The 22003-nt window shown below is 32.4% G+C and overlaps 1 protein-coding gene across 4 annotated transcripts in view; it reads left to right on the top strand.

The window, feature by feature from the left end:
* Positions 1-22003, top strand: part of LOC124537184 (hillarin) — a 60544-nt gene that overhangs the window by 15123 nt on the left and 23418 nt on the right. For all 4 annotated transcript variants that reach the window (XM_047113917.1, XM_047113916.1, XM_047113918.1 and 1 more), the window contains exon 4: positions 9739-9929. In XM_047113917.1, the coding sequence (XP_046969873.1) occupies positions 9739-9929 (191 nt within the window). The remainder of the gene's footprint in view (positions 1-9738; positions 9930-22003) is intronic.

Raw genomic sequence — 22003 nt, 5'->3', positions numbered from 1 at the left:
CTATTACACAAAATATAATATAAGTATACTTATTATTGTAAAACGATAATTGAGTGACGTGGTCAAGGAAGTGACGTCATTCTTCAGACGTAGTAAAAGCAAGGGCCATCCAGCTTGGGTTGTCACGGTGGTAACTGTGACTATCAGTTGCGTTCTTGTTGAATAAAATTTAGTTGATAATAACCGAAATTTGGTTTATCGATGTCCGTCGATATTTATTATAAGTGCTTATTAAATGGTCGATTATAATATAATATTAATGTATAAGCTTTTATCAGTCCTACCCGGGACTCAACAATATCTATAAAAATCTAAACTAATAATAAATTTGAAAGTGTCTCTGTGTGTGTATATGTGTGTGTCTTTCAAGGTCACACTATTGAAAATAATTCGATGAAATTTGGTTATGAAGCAATCAAACTCCAAGAAAAATTATAGGGTATTATTTTGTTACTAACACCTGACGACTAACCCCCAAAACGCGAGCAAAGTTGTGAGCAAATAATAGTATTATTGAGATGTATGTATTGTGCCTGTAAAGCATGGTAAGTTGTATTTAATAAGTATAGCGTTTCTATTTATAACAAAGACCTGTAGAGACTAAAAATGGCTACGGCCTTGCACGTTCGGTTTATCGGCCACTCACAATGCTATTGCTTTCATGACCTCAGTTTATAAGCGAGCTAACCGTTTCTGTTCATCAGATAAAATTAAATATAGCGATGCATTTCCTGGATGCATCATTTTGTAAACAAACTTACAAGTCTTATAAAATACATTGTGGTTTTTGTGATGTCTGGAAACGAGAGGAACATTGCCTAATTTGTTCTTAACGAGCTACGCGGGATTCATGAATGTGAATAAAAAATTGATACCTACGTAATTATATAATAGGTATATATATTAATGTTATTATAGGTACTTTATTTTAAACCAAAAAAAATAATAATACTAAAAATAAAAAAAAAGTTTTAAAATATCTTATGTGTCATACAATGGGCGGACATATATAACATATATTCGAATCATGGTGGTAATTAATATTAGTAATGATTAGTAGCAATAGTAATAAAATAAAAACCTACATATGAAATCGTTAAGCTTTCTGAACAGTAATGTTCGAAGAAAACTTTGTTCAACACCTGATCACTTGCATATAACATGTTGTTATATTTTATAAACCAATTATGTTACATAAATGTACTCTATAACTGGTTTAAACTGGTATTACAGAAATTCGTATCGTTAATAAAAAGTAACCGATTATAATTGATATTATACTGTATTATATAATGTCATCCGATACAATTTGAAACCGGTTGCCAGTGTAGCCTGTGATACCACTTTTTTAATCTATAATACGTTTAAGTTGATACAATTTAACAAGTTTTGCGAAAATTTATATGAAACTAATATTTATGACGAATATAACTTCAATTAGGATTTCTTAAATCCATTTAAAATAGTGAATTCAATAGTAAAATTATTAAAATAAATTATTATTTATCAGCAAATATCTGAAATCTGATATAAGAGCGATATTTTGTATTTTTGTTCCTGGTAACCCTAATTAGGTATATTTTCAAACCGTATTCACTATATGTTGATTTGTAGGGTTCCTGTGTAATTACGGACATTTTCGTTATTTAATGTCAATGTTAAGATGATTTAAGCCGAATTTTATTACATACGAGACGCTCATTGGTCGCATATTCCTGCATTAACAATTCCAACCAATGACAATACAGATTACAATTAAATTATACAATCTGATTGATTAGAATTTAAGAAACTAGCATTATTATTGGACATTACAATAATAGATACATTTACTCGTGATCTTGGCTAACGTCACATTTGGTAGCGCGTTGACGAACTAAGGTGTGGCTTATGCAAACATTGTGTACGAATATGGTTAGAGATTGATGACCACTTTCAAATGACATATTTGTCCGTCAACCTACATGACTAATAGAAATATAATTAAATAAACAAATATGTATAGGTTTATAATAAAAATCATAAGTATTCTCCTGCCCTTATCACAATTTTAAATGTAGTCACAGCTTTTTCTACAAGTAACATTCTTTCCTGCCATATCGTCCTATCTGTACCTAGCTATATGTATGTAGTAGTTTTTGTATGTATTATATTATTTGTATCTATGTATGTAGCCTATATTACACCACCTACCATCTCTGTTGGCTACTACTCCATATCACCTCGGTTGTCTGGGAGAAATCGCTTGTTACGAGAGCGCCGGTTGTACCATCTTTTCTTTATATATAGTTACTGTAAGGCTAATCTGTTTAATTTGTGGTGCACAATAAAGTATTTAAATAAATAAATAAATAATAAATCGTCTTTCAAACAATCCAACCATCGTTTCTTTATCAGCTTCCTCTATATCCATCCACGTCCATGCTTAAGACCTTAGGCTTATAACAGTAATGTTCGTATTAATACAAATAAAGGGTGGTATTATTAATAATTAGGGATATCTTCATATATATTGTGTAATAGATAGTTGTTTCGTAAATGATCCACTTGATTGTTTACCAACGCACATAGACATTGGGGCCGTAAAAAAAGTTAAACATTGTGCCTGTAGTTCACTGGCTCATTTATCCTTCGAATCGAAATGCAACAGTAAAAATAATTGCTGCTTGACGCCAATGAGTAGTACCACAACGCATTACCGCTAACTAACTACCAAGTAAATTGAATAATCAACTATACAAGTACCTTACTTAAATATTCAGAAGTATATTTCGCACACAACGCGTGAAACCTAAGTTATTAGATTACAGACACCATAAATAAGCATTAAATTATGAATACAAGGCAATGTGTTAAACTACATATGCTTCGTATTTAAAATGAGAGATAAAATATAGCTTCTGTATTTCGTCGAAATTTTAAATTTCACATCTCCCAAAGATGCTCATACGAGTAATATTCGGTATATTTTGCCATTAGAGAGAGATGCTATAACGTCAGCTGTGTGAAAGAGATGAAGTAAGTGATTGAAAGAGATGAAAATAAATTATTACGAGAGTGAAAGGGACGGAAGAACTTGTTGCAAAAGCGGCCGCATTCCAAGCGACAGCCCAGTGACCTAAAGCTCTGTGTAGACCAACAGTTATGACCTGTGAATCTGAAGATATGAATGACCAATTATATTTATTTATGTATGTATGTTTAAATATTAAAACATTTACGATGTCTTCATTAAGTTACTTAAGTGTGTTCTTTTGCATTACTTGCTGAGTTATCAACTGCTGTCTCGTAAATTGGTAATTAATTTAAAATCATTATCATTCTTGTCTGTCCAATGATATTCTAATAAACAGATATGTTATATCCATACTAAACAACAGAAAAAAGTGTGCCGCGCTGGGGACCGTTTATTTTAGTTTATTTTTACATTTCGTAAAAAATAAAAAGGAAAACTTGATAAAAACAATTAGTAAAAGGGATAACTAGATGTTTTAATTATGCAAAACGTATTACTACGTAATTATGATGTATTATAACGTATTACTACGTAAAACAACTAAAGGCAAACGTCCCAATTAGGACGTTTTCTAGTCTTCAATTTTTGCGCGTTAATGACATATCTATTTACTAGAACATCATTGTGTCTGTCCCTATGTATGCTTAAATCTTTAAAGCTACGAAATGTATTTTGATGCGTTTTTTTTTTTAATAGATAGAGTGATTCGAGAGCAAGGTTTTTGTATATAATACATGGACAATATAGTAAAGAAGCACTGATAATTTTTGAAGTTTCTAATGTGATGTCGTAAATAAACAAATTTCGTTTGGTTATCAGTCGTGCGACTTTGCGAAGCCGGGGCGAGTTACTAGTAGTACAAATAAACATTCGTTTACTTTTAATTTAATTCTGATTTCTTCAAATTCTTGGTAACTTATGCATTCGCAAACTAAATGCTTCCTGTCCTTATATAATGCATTAGGCGAATTTTTATTGACGTTAACTGAGAGCGATACGGCTATGGCGATTCTCGTGTGGAATTCCAGTACAAGTCGTCAGTTTTGTTACGTGTCGTTACCTTATCGAGAGCATTTGTAACACTTGAGCAATACAGCTGTTTGAAATATGCGTATATGGTATAAACACCTAGTACACACTGAACAGTTCTTAGTAATGAAATTAAATCAATCTTTAACAGAATTCAGTGGAGTGTGTACCTAATTATATATATTTTTTTAATTATTAAATTTTAATTAAACTGAAGGTGGTTGGTTATTATGTCAGAGTTTATATTTCAAAATGAGGGTAGATTTATTATTTTAATTAATTTGAAATTAAATTAGATAATTAAACCATTTAAACCATTTTATTTTGCTACACACATACATTGCATAGATTATACACAAGAAAATAATTAAATTTAAAGAGCACAGTGTAGGTAGCAAGGGGTTTATCTAAGTAGAAGCTGTGCTAATGCACAGCACTGATTTTCAGATGGCCCCTTACTATTGGGTAAACATAAACACATGCGCGCACACGAAAATAAATAAATGAAATTATAAGAACAAAAAACTAAAACTAAAAAGCCCTTATCCTTGAGAAAAAAAAACTAATTACTACATTTCGTGCGCTTCTCTTGGTACAACGATACTTGTATCTAATCACTTGGATAATTCTTGGTATTGAGCACGAGACCAATTATAAAAAATATTAAACACAATGGAAATTCAGTGATATTAGAACTGCAGTTGAACCCAAGATAAGAAGAGTAAAGATACAGTGTTTTAACCAATATTAATTCATTTCGTGACTATATTTACTTGGTGGTAGGGCTTTGACCAAGTCCGTCAGGGTAGATACCACCCACTCACCAGATATTCTACTCCTAAACAGCAGTATTGTTGTGTTCCGGTTCGAAGGGTGAGTGAGCTAGTGTAATTATAGGCACAAAGGGCAGAACATATTGGTTCCCAAGGTTGTTGGCGCATTGGAGATGTGAGGAATGGTTAATATTTCTTACAGCGCCATTGTCTATGAGGTATGGTGACCGCTTAATACCAAGTGGCCCATTTGCTTGTCCACTTATATCACATAAAAATAAAAAAGCTATATAACGTTTAATGTGGATAAAATCCATGATGACACATGTCACCGTCTCGGAAAGTCCCATTCTACGGATCATCCAAAGATACGATACGCCATATACGGCGAAACGGATATATTTCACATTCTGAAGGCGCGATGACACGAGACTGACGGAATCAACGCAAAGTGCAATCAATTACTGCGACGAGTTTATTTTATACCACTTCGACTTTTCCACGTGTTATTTATACCGCAAAGAACTATAATTTTTGCATCAAAACAGTCGTCTTTTTTATGGTATCGGTTGGTGGACGAGCAAATGGGCCACCTGATGGTAAGTGGTCACCATGACCCATAGACAATGACACTGTAAGAAATATTAACTATTCTTTACATCGACAACCTTGGGAACTAAGATATCTACATAAATATAACTACAGGCACAAGGGACATAAGTCCCTTGTGCCTGTAGTTACACTGGCTCACTCACCCTTCAAACCGGAACACAACAATACTGAGTACTGTTATTTGGCTGAAGAGTAACTGATGAGTGGGTGGTACCTACCCAGACGGGGATTTGTGCTAGGTAACCAAGAAAATGCATTTACAGCGAAAGTATAAATATTCCTAATTTATCCTGATAGTGTAAATTTTAATTCTTTATAGGGCGAGGAAAACAAATAAATTGTCCTTGCCCTGTCTTTTTGTAACACATATTTCTATTATCTTAACTTGCTAATGTAAATATCAGTAACTGTCCAAACAAAGTAACTAGAGAAATTACATCAACAAAAATTGTACTTACCTATATATGTATTTTTTTATATAAATAGGTACATTACCGAAGATGTAAGTTAGATATTATGAATGTATTTCATCATCATCTTTTCCCATACTTTATAAAGTTTCAATATCGCTCCCAAGGTCTCTTACATAAAGTAAGTTTTTAAACTAAGTAACGATATACATATTCTATAAATTTTCTCCGATACAAATTGGAAACCTTCTAGAAAAGAGCCTACGCATTTCTCAAAGATCGACATCGCACCTTCAAACCTCCTGGTGATGCAAATGTCCATACTTGTAGTCACTTTCCATCAGATGAACCAGTCTTTTACCACCTATTGGATTAGAATATAAGAAAATACACAACTAATCTTGAATAATACGTGAATTATAAACCCTATAAATCTTATAAAGGCGGAGACAGTAACGCGTTCATTAACTACAAGCGCAGAATTGATATAGTCTTACAAAGAAACAGACAGTACAAAGCTTTATTGATAAAATTTTGACGTATCTAATTCTAAATATACCTGTACCTAGTACGCTTATTGCATACTTACAATACAAGAATATGTATAGGTATTATTAGTGCACGAATGTGTAGTGGATTTTTGTAAACATATTTACTAATATTGCAATTGCATCAAAGTAGTCAGCGAGCACTGAACCAAATTGGATGAGATTTGATTGACTATCATCAGCCTACTGCTGGACATAGGTATCCCTCAAAGCGTGCTTCTATTCCATTTATTTTATCCAGCTTCTACCGGAGATCCGGCGATGACATCGAAATTTTGGTTCAAATTTACATATATATCCCAAAAGATATGCTACTTTTTTATATGCATATAACACCTGACCACCAACGCTTAAAACGCGAGTCAAGCTTCGAACAACAACTAGTTAAATATTTATATATGTACATTTGAAAAGGAAAAATCATCTGTGGGTCGAGCCGATATGGCCCAGTGGTTAAAACGCGTGCATCTAAACCGATGATTTCGGGTTCAAACCCAGGCAAGCACCACTATATATATATATATGTGCTTAATTTGTTTTTATAATTCATCTCGAGCTCGGCGGTGAAGGAAAACATCGTGAGGCAACCTGCATGTGTCTAATTTCATCGAAATTCTGCCACATGTGCATTCCACCAACCCGCATTGGAACAGCGTGATGGAATATGTTCCAAACCCTCTTCTTAATGGAAGAGGAGGACTTATCCCAGCAGTGGGAATTTTACAGACTGTTACTTTACTTTACATGGCGGGTCAAACGTCCGATTAACAATTGTTTTTTATAACGTCTTATATATGTCGCTCATCAAATGAAACATTACATTTCGGACTATAATTATGTAAAAGCATAAATTACTATGCATCATAAATTGAATATTCTGTGGCGATATTAATGGTTTTATTAGGAAGGCAAATTGCCTCAGTAAGATAGACTGCATAGATATACGTATATTTATGGACGCAATCAACATTTTCATTTTCAAATGGTTAGCTTAAACTGGTATGCAGGTAAATTCTACGGAACGGTTCAGTATGTGACTTATGGTTATATAAAAGGTCATTGCCCCCATTCCGAGGTGTAAATTTACTGATACAATTATCAATGAAATTTCGTCTATATGATACACGTGATAGAGCATACATTTGCGTACGCCCTATTAGTAATTTATTCATCAACTAAGTAGTAAGTAATTTTACTATTTTACTCGTGTGATGAATGATTTTATGATCAGAATGAATGAATGTATTTTAAGCGTTTAGAATGAATTATTTAATGTACCGATTCACTTCTCGTTCGTAATGTATCTTAATATTAACACATTTGATAACAAAAATTTAAAAATCGAATGTAATTTTATTTTTTCTGAAATACACTCGTAATAAAACTTATGATCATGTCAATCAAATTGAAATAAACCGACTTTGAAAAATATACTGAACAAACTAAAATACATACACACATATTTAGAGACAAATTAAAAACATCATACTATTAAAAAAAAATTGTAATTATTTGAAATAAATTTCGATGCAGGTTTGTGTTGATATATGTAAAAATATTTCAAATTAAGGCTTCTATTATTTTCGGACAAAACTAAAATGATGTAACGATCATTTAAGATAAAAATGAACAGTAAAGCAATAAGTAAAAAACATAAATGTACTCATTATATTTCTTTTTATTTACTTTTTTGCACAAATAAAAATAAATAAAGTATAAATAAAGCAAAAAACACGTATGTTAACTCAATTGGCATGCATAACGGCAGATCTACATCGACGCTCGCACGCGAGTATTTGCTAATAGCTTACTTATACTGACGTGACATACTGTACTAGAAATATATATTTAATAATTCAAAATTAATAACTTTCCTTCAAACTTTTGCGTATATATCACAAATGTTGCAGAATAGACGATGTTTTCATTCAACAAACACGAAATCAATCAAACGAAAATTGTGAGAAAATTTTAACCGACTTCAAAGTAAGAAGGAGGTTAAAATTGGATTGTAATATTTCTTTTATGCATTTATTGCGTCAGAACTTCGTGATTTATGCAGCGATTTGGATTTATTTCTTCGGGATGCTTCCGTTAGGTTAGCTTAGATCCCATTCGAATTTGAAAAAAGTCATGATTGATAAATTAATGTCATATCATTCGCCATTTTCTTTTAGTTTAGTCTTTCTATATGAATGAGTTATGCTATCTATATGTATACTAATATTATCAAAACTAAAGAAAACTATCTTTGTCTAACTGTCTGTCTGAATTGAACTGAAAATAAGCAAGCTTCAAATCTAAAGAAGCAAGCACAAAGGCTATTCTTTATGACGAACCCTAAAAACGCCATTTAGCAACAAGCGTCAACTAGTTCATAATATAAGATTCTTAACATTTCACGATAATAAATATTAAAACTTAAAACTCGTTGAAATAATGACATAATCACGTTTTCGTTTTGTAATTTTGGTTTGGGGCGGAGCTGAAATATTTAACGCGTGTGAAACTGTGCGGAACAGCTAGTTTTATCATAAAACTAGCTGTGCCGGCAACTTTGTGTGCGTTTTAATTAAACTGAGATTTTATATATAATTCAAAAATAACCTAAACAATTCTTAAGTAGCATAAGTTACTCCTTATTACAACATATATCTGCCATTGAAGGTCCCGTCAAAATCGGTCTAGCCTTTCCAGAGATCATCCGGAACACACACACACAAACTGACAGACATACAGACACACAAAAATTGTAATAAATGTTAGTTCAGTACATGTAACGTTAGACGTCCGATTAACATTTTTTTTATTAAAAATAATTATTATTTTTTTAAATCGTCCCGAAACATGTCGCTCGTCAAATGAAACATTAGATTTCGGACTATAATTATGTAAAAGCATAAATTATTATGCATCATAAATTGAATATTCTGTGGCGATATTAATGGTTTTATTAGGAAGGCAAATTGCCTCAGTAAGATAGACTGCATAGATATATGTATATTTATGGAAGTAATCAACATCACAAGCAGAGATCATCCGGAACAAACTGACAGACATACAGACACACAAAAATTGTAATAAATGTTAGTTCAGTACATGTAACGTGTGTTCATACATATGCATTTAGTAAAAGACGGTTATTTTAATATAACAAACAATCCTATTTTATTATATGTATATAGATATAAAGCTTTTATAATTAATTGATTAATTTCCCCCATTATAGTTTTCAAATGAATATGTTGTAAGATAATCCTAATAAAATTAAATATTATTTTACAAGTAGCTTAAAATAAGTGAAAATGTGTTGATATTTCAAATTCATTGATTCCATTTTTGGTTATTAGTGTCACCAACCCGCGCCACAAACGGAGGCAGCGTGCACGCGTCGCCTGCGCGGGAGTTGTCGCGCGATACGCCCGACTACCAATATGGACGCTTCGACGCCAGCGCGTTGCACATTGCGCATGCGCTTAAACAGACAGAACTGCAAAAGGCATACCACAGGCCGAGGGAAAAGCCTATTGACTGCTATTTGGTAAGTAGATGATAACCAGTGTTATATTTATACTGGTGTTACTATATTATTTTCTTCCAAAAGTATGTATATAATGGATATGTGAAAATAAATGTACGTAAAACATTGTGGTGTCACTCGAACACGGATGCACTTTTATTTCCATATTCATAATAGCCCGGTGGGAAAGTAATCCGGCAATCACTTGCTTTCCAAAGCAGAGTATGACAGCAAACTTCGTAACACTGAGCCGCATCAAAGGTTTAACAACTAAATCCATAACTTTGTTTTAAAAAAATCGGGATTTTACTTACTAGGTCCATCTTATGAAGTTTAACAAATATTAAATAAAAGAAAAGGTTATAATCATCAAAAAATAAAAGTTAGGAAAATGGGAACACTCTATTTATATAACTATCACCTTGTTTTAGAGGGTTGTGTTAGGTAACTTAATGTTGTCATTCACCTAAAGTCAAGCCCCAGAAAATCTTCTTAAAACTCTTTTTTTGAATGGATATGAGCCAGGAGGAATAAGGCAGAATACTTCTTACAGCCCAGAGGTAATTGTGCATAAAACGTCACTCATGACCTTTCAGCAAATAATATAATAATATGATGAGTGATTGATATTAAACGTTAGTGTATTCATTTTAGAAATAAATAGTTTTAATTTTCATGCCTTAAACATATTCTTAAGCACAATTTTTAATTTTTCACAACACGTAAATGGAATGATGATTTTTTTTTGTAATTTATTTCATTTCGATAGTGTATAACTTCTATAAAAAACTGTTCTACCTTATTTTTCTGAGATATGATGAATATGATACATCCAAAGATAAAAAAAACTCTTCTAAATAGCTAATTTTAAAATAACATTCTCAGTAGCATCAACTTTCCAGGTACAATCATGATGTATTCGATATAATTATTTAAATGTACTTGTTTAAAAATATAATAACAGTATATCTAGATTCAATATCGAGTGATCTTCGCATTCTTGCCTCTTAGAGTAGAAACGATCGCGTGCGCACTGGGAATGTGCAGTAACTTTGGCGTAATTGATAACAGCAGGCGTGTTAGATAACGTTGAAATAAAACTAGTTATAACGGATTTGAATCGCGTATATTAATTATTTTTGACATCCCGACGTTTCGAGCACTTTACAGCGTTCGTGGTCACGGGTAGACTGACACTAATATACGCGATTCAAATCCGTTATAACTAGTTTTATTTCAATGTGTAATAATCGCGAAAATTTAAGATAACATTATGTCTTAGATAACGTTTAGCCTAAGCACGAATCGCTTGATATTTTTGACAATATATTTCTTAAACACTGGTTAAGAAGTCACCACTCTTAATAAGTTACTAATCGCCTAATAATTTTATTTTGTTGATACTATTTTTATCCATCTCATCTTACATTATTACGAGCTTTTATTGGATTTTTTTTACACAAAAGTTGAAATTCATGGTATGATTTTGTCATGAAAAAAAGTTATTTCCAAATTGTCCATTTATAAATAGAATAGTATATGTAAATGTTTGTAACATATACATAAATATTTGTATCATTAATACCATGACCACATGTTGTATTTTATAAGTACATATAATATTATTGTAACATTTAGAAACCCGAATATCAGGATTAACATTTCGTTATTTAAGTTACATGCTAAAATTTTATAGCTTGAAATCACTACATAGTATAAAACAAAGTCGCTTACCACACTCTGTCCCTATGTATGCTTAGATCTTTAAAATTACGCAACAGTTTTTTAAAAGATAGTGTTTCGAGAGGAAGGTTTTTGTATATAATACATTGACAATATAGTAAAGTAACAAGAAAAATTATGTAGTATATTTATAATCAGCAATGCACACGTGCAAAGCCGGGGCGGGTCGCTAGTGATTAATGATCTAAAAATAAATTTTAACGTATGACGCTATTATATATACAGTTTTGTTTTGTGACATTCACAAATTATTACTTATATTACGCTATAAATCGCTTTCGCTTCATCATTCATCATCATCATCATCATCATCAGCCCGTACCTGTCCACTTCTGGACATAGGCCTCTCCAAGTGCACGCCACTGTGGTCTTTCTCCGGCTACTTGCATCCAGCTCCTGCCTGCCGCCTTGCGTAAATCGTCACTCCACCGTGCCTGAGGACGTCCTACACTACGTTTGCCGAGACGCGGTCTCCACTCTAGAACGCGTTTTCCCCAACGGTTGTCGGTTCTGCGACAAATATGACCAGCCCACTGCCACTTCAGCTTACTAATCCGGTGGGCTATGTCGATGACTTTGGTTCTTTGAGGGATCACCTCATTTCTGATGCGATCCCTCAGAGAAACGCCGAGCATAGCCCTTTCCATAGCACGCTGAGTGACTTTAAGATGGTGGACCAGCCTTGTCGTGAGTGTCCACGTATCGGCTCCGTATGTCATGACGGGTAGGACGCACTGATTGAAGACTTTCGTCTTAAGGCACTGTGGTATCGACGATGTCGAATGACGAATCGCTTTCGCCTATGAATTGTAAATCAATAAAATACTCAACGATCGTCCGTCATTAAGTGTAACGAGAAATCGACAAGGCTTCTGATTGCAGGATCCGATCCGAAAGCAGATAATATTGCATTCTTTTTACTTTTCATTTTAATCGTTGTTCTCAGCTTTTTTTATCTGTTAACGTATTGCGTGTACTGATAATTATTTATTGCGTTTCTGTGTGAGAATCAAGCTCTTGAAGTTCTTATAAATTACAGACTATACAGTATACTTAAACTTTATTTATATACATTATTATATAGTAAAAATAACCTAGTATATAATAATGACAATATAAAACATAATTAAACTGAATATTATAGATTCATGCGTTATTAACATGCGTAATAAAAAAATGTAATGCCATAACCTAAAACTATTTGAATTTTGATTTTAGAATCTACAAAGATTAAATAACAGAATCGGTTTATTGTTTATGGTTATTTAAAAACTTTTTAATTGCTGTAGATGTAGATCATGTATGTTAAGAATATTAGTAAATTTTTTTTCAGATAGTCTTCTGAATAGTTTATGATCACAGATCACACATCATTGATGATTAAACAAATCGATTTCAAATCGATATTTTGTTTTCATTTCTTTAAATGAGTTATTTAATTTATACGAAATTGGACTTTCTGTGAATCACAATAGTTTCGTCTTACCAAATAAAGTTAAACATACGTCTCCGTAAATATGTTTGTTCTGGCAGCGAGGAAGCATTGTCTTTTTTGGTGAAAAACTAATTGAGTCGGCAGTGGACTACGGCCACTTTCCATGTACGGTGTGTCGCGAAGGACCAGATGGTCACGTGACCATTTCTCGTAGGCAGCTTATTATGTCACTTTAATATCACTGTATTACGTGGGTAGGTTCTCAATAAGTATATTTAGAGAGATGAGAATATATCAATATCATTTTGTAAAGAAAATCCTAATAAGTATATTAATATAATTGCTTTTTAAGTAGCATGAATTTCCGGGAAACAAAATGTCCGAAATGATAGAAATTTGGTCGCTTCTCATAGGGAAACACCCTTTTACCCCCATGCTTTTGCTCTCCCTCCCCCTACTGCCGTAGGCTAAATAGTACTCTTTATTTTTCTTTATTTATTTTAACTTCTGACGTCCTTAACTATCGAGCGATTTGCCACATTAAGTTGATAATTTTAAATTAATATGGTTATTTTTATTACTACAAGTATTTCCAATGGGATAGTTATCATGTTTATTTTTATTTTTATTTGGTAGTGCTCGATTTTTCGACATTGTTTATTGTAAAAAGTTACATCATCGACTTATCACTAAACACTTAAAAAAATCTATTTAATATGGGTGACATTCGAGGTGATACATCTTTATAGGTGTAAACAACATTGACATTATCTATGAATGTCTTGTTCACGAGACAATAGTCTCAATAGTCCCGTTTTAAATACTTGAAGTTAATAATTACTTAAATTAACATTTATTACCCATGTTTCCCGTCCCTACTTCATTCGAATACAAGGGTTGTTCTAGTATAATATACACGTACTATACATTCAAACTTTCGTATTAATAACTGTTACAGTGTAACTGATTTTTGATGAAAACCCCAACTACAGTCAGTTATATCGTCTTAAAGATCTTACGACTAAAACGGCCAGAAGTAAATAGAAAATAAAGTATATGAACCGTCAGCAGAATCCGATTTTGATTATTTTCATTATCCGTGTATTCTGCATGTAATATATTATAAGTGTATACTGGATTGTCGCCAGCTCCATAATTGTTTGCAAAATTTCACCGCATTTGATTTCGAACAACTGGTTTGAAACAAACTTACTAAAATTCACATGTTAAGTTAAATAAAAGCTTGTTAAAATAGAAATTCGAATGGGATAATGTGACATCACAGATGTGTCACGTGATCTTCAAATTATTACTATAGTCTATTCCAATGGGAAGAGGAGAAAAGGTAAATAAACAACTTTGACCTTGAATTGATATGTCATTTGCGTTCGACTAGTGAGGTGAAAATAATTGAATGAATGGGTAATTAATGCTAAAGAACGATATATATATTTTTTATTTTAAAAGTAATTTTCCGTTTAAACAAAGTCAGGTCGTAATAAAAACCTTCAGAGAATTCCGAATATGCATCCGTGCACATGATATGAAAGATGAGAGACGAATGTCTTTCTTAACATTGTATTATTTTCAAAATTATAAAATTGCTATGCACAAAACTGATCTACATTTCGAGATAAGAGATTATTTTTAAGTAAAATAATTATTTTAACATTTTTGGTAAAAATATTATTTTTATGTAAAAACCTTACTGTATAAAAATAACTTTTTTATCTATCGTTAGGTTACTTTTTACGTTTCTAATAAATAATTTATATTATATATTACAACCAATTAAATAAATGTATTTAAAAAAATATATCTATAATGAATTTTAAAACTAAAATAATATATTTTTTATCTGTATAAATTCATTCGTCTACATTCGTTTAGCGAACATGCCTAGTTGAGGCCTCTATTTTTAATGTTCGTAATCGAGAAATGGCGTCTTGAATGTCGACAAAACTGTTTTCGTTACTTTGGAAGTGAAATTAAAGTGGATCTATGTAGTTTAGTGAAATATTGTTGTATTACAAATGAAGATATATTAATCAAGTACTGTTTGTAGTTAATCTTATAGTGGAATTATCAACAAAACACTTGTGATACTGAAAAATACGGTATGTTTTGAATGTTTCCTTTTGTCATTGGAATGGACTATAGGTTATAAGCATAGTACGACACAACTTAGATGTAACATCGGAAATTCGTAAAACCGATCACATCCGAATTAAGTACGCTATCCCAAATTATCGATATTTATTTCTTATGTGAATATGATCTTGATACAAACGTAATAACTTGTAATGTCGTATGACCTAATATATTCGTCAATTTGATACATCTAGCAATCTATAGTGACGAATAGCGTCGAATGGCGCGATAGGGAGCTATTTATATTGGTTGTGTAAATCGGCAGTAATCGGTTTTATTGAATTTACCGATGCTACATCTAAGTTGTGTCGTACTATAATAATTTATTTCGAGAATTTCAGTCAAAACTTGCCATCTCTCTCTTTCTTTTTAATCTTCAATAGCATTAAAACAAATGAAATATATTTAAGTGCAAACAGGTCCGAATTCAGCCCGAAATATAAATTTAAAACATAAATAATTTATCAATACGTAGAACGAATCAAAAATATAGTTCGTCCGTTTTGGAGTTGACAGCTCCGATGCGTTTAATAATGCATGACCACGACTGCAGATTTGTAACGAGGTTGAATCCTTGAATCCTTTTAGTGAAAACCGGACGTGTACTGATATATTGCTGCCAGGGCCGGACTGTATTTGACAAATTTACTATTTGTTTCAGTCATAGGGTGGTGACTAAATCTAATTTGATTTTATTTAAGTATTGGAAATTTACCAACATATACAATATTGGAAAATTATGTTTATAAAACTTTTATACAGTAAAACATGAGTAGAAAACGTAAAGTAACAACCTGGTAAATTTCCCACAGCTGGGCCAAGGCCTCCTCTCCCATTAAGGAGAGTTTGGAACATATTCCACCACGCTGTTCAAATGCGGGTTGGTGGAATGCACATGTGGCTGAATTTCGATGAAATTAGATCCACTCATCCACACGTATATAAAAAAAAACATTATTCAATTTTTGTTTTATCTATTTGTTTGTTATGGCTAATCTCTGGAAAAGCTGGACCGATTTTGACGGTACTTTCACTGATCGAAAGCTAATGGAACAAGGAGCGACCTAGGCTACAACAATACCTTTTTTAATAAATTTAATGAAATGAGAAGTCGCGGGCAAAACTAGTCTTCGTGTATAATCACGCAGTCTTACTTTCTTTAAAAATCCGAGTCTCATACTGAAAACTTATGAGGAAAGTAACCAGATATGTTAGTATGGACAGGAAAAGCGCAACGCTTGCACACTCTACGTGCATAACTACACCGGATCTGGATATTGAAAGTCAAGGTTATACTAGGGTTTCACTTTTAACTGTGTCAAACTATTTCGAATACAGTATTATTTACCTACTCAAAAAAATTTTAAATATTTTTTTTTCAGTGAAATGTTTAAGTTTAATTTAAGAAATGGAACGAGGAACACAGAGCGTAATACTGTTTTTTTTTTAATTCTCAACCAATGTTAATATAATATAAATTAATATTACTTAAAAAAGTTTCATAAATGACGCCATAAAATCACCTACAATACTAAAAAATGCAATAAACTATACTTTTCGAAATGAATAGTACGCTTCGTAGTAAAATGATTTTGCATGTTCTCAAATCACGTTTATTGTGTTCAGTTTCTCAAAAACGTGAGAAACGTATTAATAACACTCTATATTTAATGATGATGAAATACGCAATCGCAAGCAAGTGAAGTAGAAAGAGTTAGTATTGATAATTTTATTTCGAACTAGCTGTACCCGCGTCTTCGTACGCGTTTGAATGTAACAAAAAGCTAATGTAGTCTAAGTTACTTCTCATTATATCAGCTTTCTGCTAGAGAAAGTCTATCAAAATCGGTCCAGCCATTGCAGAGATTAGCCGGAACAAACAGATAGAAACAAAATTGAAAGTTATGTTATTTTGGTATACATATGTATTGTAAATATGTACATATATATGCATTTAATAAAAAGCGTTTTGTTCAATATTACAAACAAACTCTCCAATTTTATTATATAAATAGATTTAGAAAACGTTTCATTTAAGCCGAATAGGATAGAGCCGCCGTCTCCTCCTTAGTTTCTTAAGATCTGGTTAAGGCTTTAAGGAGTTTTTGTTAAAAGCGTCCTTCGTGAGCCCGCTGATCACATAAGCGTGTCGTATCTCATGCCCATGTCACTTAAGGAACCAACCTCGGAAACGAGTTTACATTTGTGTACCGATTTCAAGGGCGAACGAACAATAGTCATAACATCTGGTCGCCTTGACAATGTAAATAATAGTGCACACTTTGTTCAAGAAGAGTACCTAAAGTGGAATAAATCTAGATTATCCTTTGAGAGAGAGAAACAGTCTTCTGTCTTTCTCCATTAATCTCTATCCTGTATATTTATAATGTTAAAAATGTGCAGATTTTTATTTATTGGTTGTACGCTTTTGGGCTAGCCTTTAGGTACCATCCACTCTCAAGATACTCTGCGATGCAAACAGCTGAACTCAGTATTATTGTTTTTCGGTTTGAAGATTAAGTTAGCCAGTGTAACTACAGGCACCTGTGACATCATAGTTCCCAAGTTCGGTGGCGCCTGAGCTATGTATACATCGGTGAAACACCTTACAGCATTATTGTCTATGGACGGTGGTGACCACTTACCATCAAGTGGCTCATTTCATCCGCTAAGCAGACAAATAAATGGATAATAAATCCTGCACATTTTTTTAATATAAGCATATAATAAAAAATACAGAATGTATCAATATTTTATCTTATATTATTACATGAGATCGTTTGCACTAACAGCTACGAAATGTTACAAGCACAGTTCATTCGTTTTATTTATTTTCATTATAATTGTCTGGACGATCATTCGAACACAGTTAGTCTGCAGTAAATGAAACGAGATTGAAAATTATCGAAGCATTGTGACCGGAGCGTTCAATTTAGAATATCACGAATCAATTTCAGATAAATTATACATAAACCAACCTACCATAAAATATTATGAACTTTTCAATCTACACGTAAACGGTACTAAATGTACAATTTTATTATTTAAACTAGCTGTGCCCGCGACCTTGTACGCGTTTTAATTTAACAAAAACAAATAAAAATATTGTAGCCTAAGTTACTCCTTAATATATCAGTTGTGTCCCAGGAAAGGTCTCGTTAAAATCGGTCCAGCCGTTCAGAGAGAAAGTTAGATACTAAAATATTTTTTCTAAAAAATAACACCGACTTCAAAATAATGAGCACTAAAAAGTAATAAAATAATTTGATTTAAATACATATTATTGAAAGATTCGGGTCGAAATGAGAACACTCCTTTTTTTGAAGTCGCTTAAAAATTGTAAAAAATGGTATATTGGTATAAGTACCGTGTTGTGTACCCGGTACATATACATATGCATTGAGTAAAGAGGGCTATTTCAATATTACAAACAGACCCTCCAATTTTATTATATGTATATAGATAATGTAATTTCAATATTTCACGCAATTAATGTTATTCTTTGAGTATAAATTATAAGATAACATTAGCAGTAAATCACGTCGGGAAGTAATAACATAAAAGTCCTAAGTACTTATGATTTGACCTATTACATACGACGCTTTCACTTTTTAAATGTATTTTATAATAATATAATAATTTATCGTCATGCTGGTTAATGGATGTAGATTGTATGAATAAATTAAAGATTGCTATCGACGAAATTAATGCATAAATGTCACCCATGATATAATCCGTTGTAAGTATATCAGGTTATGAATGGAGTGGATTCAAGCGACCTTGCGCCCACGCATCTCGATACAGTACGCTTTGTACGCCCGTAAATGTACACCGAAATTAGAACTGTTATATATATGTATATTGTTATGTGTTTCTTTTATAGTGCTATGTGTAGTTTGATCTTATTCTATAATTGTACTATAATGCTCGAATTTATTCTAAAAATTTTATTCTTTTAAATTATCTATTACGGATTTGAATTCAAGCGTTGGTATTTATTAATAAAATATGAGTCAAATATCCACATATATTTCGGAGCGATAGTTCTGTCGAAGCCGTGAGATACGACGAGTTTTATTTAGATATACAAATTATTTTGATATTGTCAATTAAGCCTTTTTTAATGTAATATTTTTTGACTAAATTCGAGAGGCGAGATGGCCCAGTGGTTAGAATGCGTCTTAACCGATGATTGCTGGTTCAGATATAGGCAAGCACCACTGAATATTAATTTGCTTAATTTGTGTTTATAATTCATCTCGTGCTCGGTGGATCGGTGCATCGAAGCACTCGCATTGTTTGATCTATCGGCATTCAGTCGCAAGACAAAAGGACTTACGTGTTCTAGAGGCAAGATTGCAATTGGGTTTAAGTTTCCTAACGGCGATTCTACCACCCATTACAACCAATCATTTTGCCCCAGAATCTTCGATTGTGTAACTGAAGAAGATAGATACTAAAACAACGAGGAACTTAAACTATTCAAATGTAAATACAAAAGAAAACTTTTATTCAAATCAGATATACTTTGCTTTGTATCTTGCCTTGTTAAGTATTATCACAATAGTTTTGTAACACCGACAGGCTGTGGTTCCTTGCGACAGTCTAACGACGCAGTTACGCCGTAACGCGGAAGGCTCAGGAACTGAATTTCAAAACTCTCTGCTCTGATTAATAATTTCTACTTAATGTGCAAATCTACTTGAAATCTTTGTAATTTACTTTTGAACTAGTTGTCGCTTGTCACTTCGTTCGCGTTTTATGACTTGATTATCACGTGTCAGGCAAAAAAGTAACCTTTATCCTTCCTTGGATTTCAAAGATGCTTCATACCAAATTTTGTCAAATTCGATTTAACGGTTTGACGGTGAAAGAGAGACAGACAGACAGTCAGAGTTACTTTCACATTTATAATATTAGTATAGATTATAGGAGGGCTTTGGACAGACTTCAGACAGTATTAATTTTACCAAATAACGCTATTTAGTTCTGCTATTTTCCGGGGTGAAGTGTGTTGCTTCATAACAAATTTTATCAAATTCGATTTAACAGTTTGACGGTAAAAGAGAGAAAGACATATAGTCAGAGTTTCTTTCACATTTATAATATTAGTATAGATTATAGCAGGGCTTTGTACAGAATTCACTCAGTATTTATTTTATCAAATAACGCCATTTGGTTCTGTTTTCCGGCTTGAAGTGTGAGCGGGTCGGGGTAATTACAGGCACACCTTAGATTCTAGGTGGCAACGCAATGATGTCGTAATTGTATTCAGGGATATACAAATCTTGTAATGGCTGTGTCTATTGACGATGGTGATCGCTAACCACCAGACTGTCCTTCCATTGTTCGTCCTTTCTATATAAATAAATAATAATAATGCAGATTGAAAATGATAATAGTAACATCAAATTTTTGTAACAGGATAATTATTCGTTATAAGCTAAACAAGAAAAAGTTAGTGAACTATGTAATTTTTGGGTATAGGTATTAATGCTAATATGTATTATAAATGTGTAAGTAGCTCTGTCTGTCTATCCGTTTGTCTCTCTTTCACGGCCAAATCAACTTTTCTTTTTTTGCCTAACATATGACAACCAACACTGAAAAACGCAAGCGAAACCGCTGTTGACCACTAGTAATAAATAAAGGGTATAAGACGGATGATTATATAACGAAATCATCCTTGAGACGTTGACAAAATAATCAAACAGTTATTAAATACAGACAATATTTAAAATTATGAATTCGCATGATTTGTCATGGTCTCCTTAAGGTGTCTATGACCTACCTACCAAATTTCAATGTAAGTCTTATGTGTTTATGAGATTTATATTTTCAAAAAGCTGACGATAATAAAAAGCCTTTGCCTCTCCTTGGAGTTTAAGAGAGTTAAGCTCTCTTCATAAAAAAGCTTCATCAAATTTAAATCAGTGATTTGACCGTGAAAGAACCACATTCAGACAGAGCTACTTTAGCGTAGAATCGTTGGATTAAGACATAATATACATATACACAAAAATAGATTCATCAAAATTTAAAAGTTTTTGTGTCATCAATATGAAATCTCTGGTTTTAATAACAGTTACAATTATAACAGGCCTCGTTCCCAACCAGCACTTATTTTAATCAAAGCGAATAACCTTTTCACCTCAAACTTAACCCACTAACATGACAAAAGCTCTCATTCTCACGCGAGAAATTACCGTAAGTTTAACAAACAAAATAATTCAGAAGTGAGTTTTAAAATCTGTGGGCGATCAAACAGGTTTTCGAATGAAAAATTATCTTTATATTTACATAATTATTGATAATGTATGACCGAATGATGTCATTCTTAGCATTCTTCAAGTGTGTCTAGGACTTACTTCTAGATAAATAATTCATTTAATGGAAGGTTTTATTTTGTAATAGTTACTCCTTGTGGACACTCATATTATATTTTATTGTTCCGCCTACTTTTATCATAGTTGTATTATAGTCATATTTATGATTTTTTCGAAAAAAGCTTTATAAATTAGTACAGATATTAAAATTAACAATTTCCAATATATTTTAATACATACTGTATATATTGTACTGTATATTTTTAATACATACTATAGTACATTACTAGCTAAACCTGCGGCATTTCCGCAAAATTTATACAACACAATCTTCTAACCCCTGTTAAGAACAGATTTTACGAAACTGTCACCCTAAGGTTACCCCCTTACCTTACCTTAGGGTGACAGTTTCGTAAAATCCGTTCTTAGCGGGTATCTAC

Source organism: Vanessa cardui, chromosome 18, assembly GCF_905220365.1.
Source record: "Vanessa cardui chromosome 18, ilVanCard2.1, whole genome shotgun sequence".
NCBI lineage: Eukaryota > Metazoa > Arthropoda > Insecta > Lepidoptera > Nymphalidae > Vanessa > Vanessa cardui.
The sequence above is the reverse complement of the archived record's forward strand: the minus strand, read 5'-3'. Positions and strand labels throughout refer to the sequence as shown.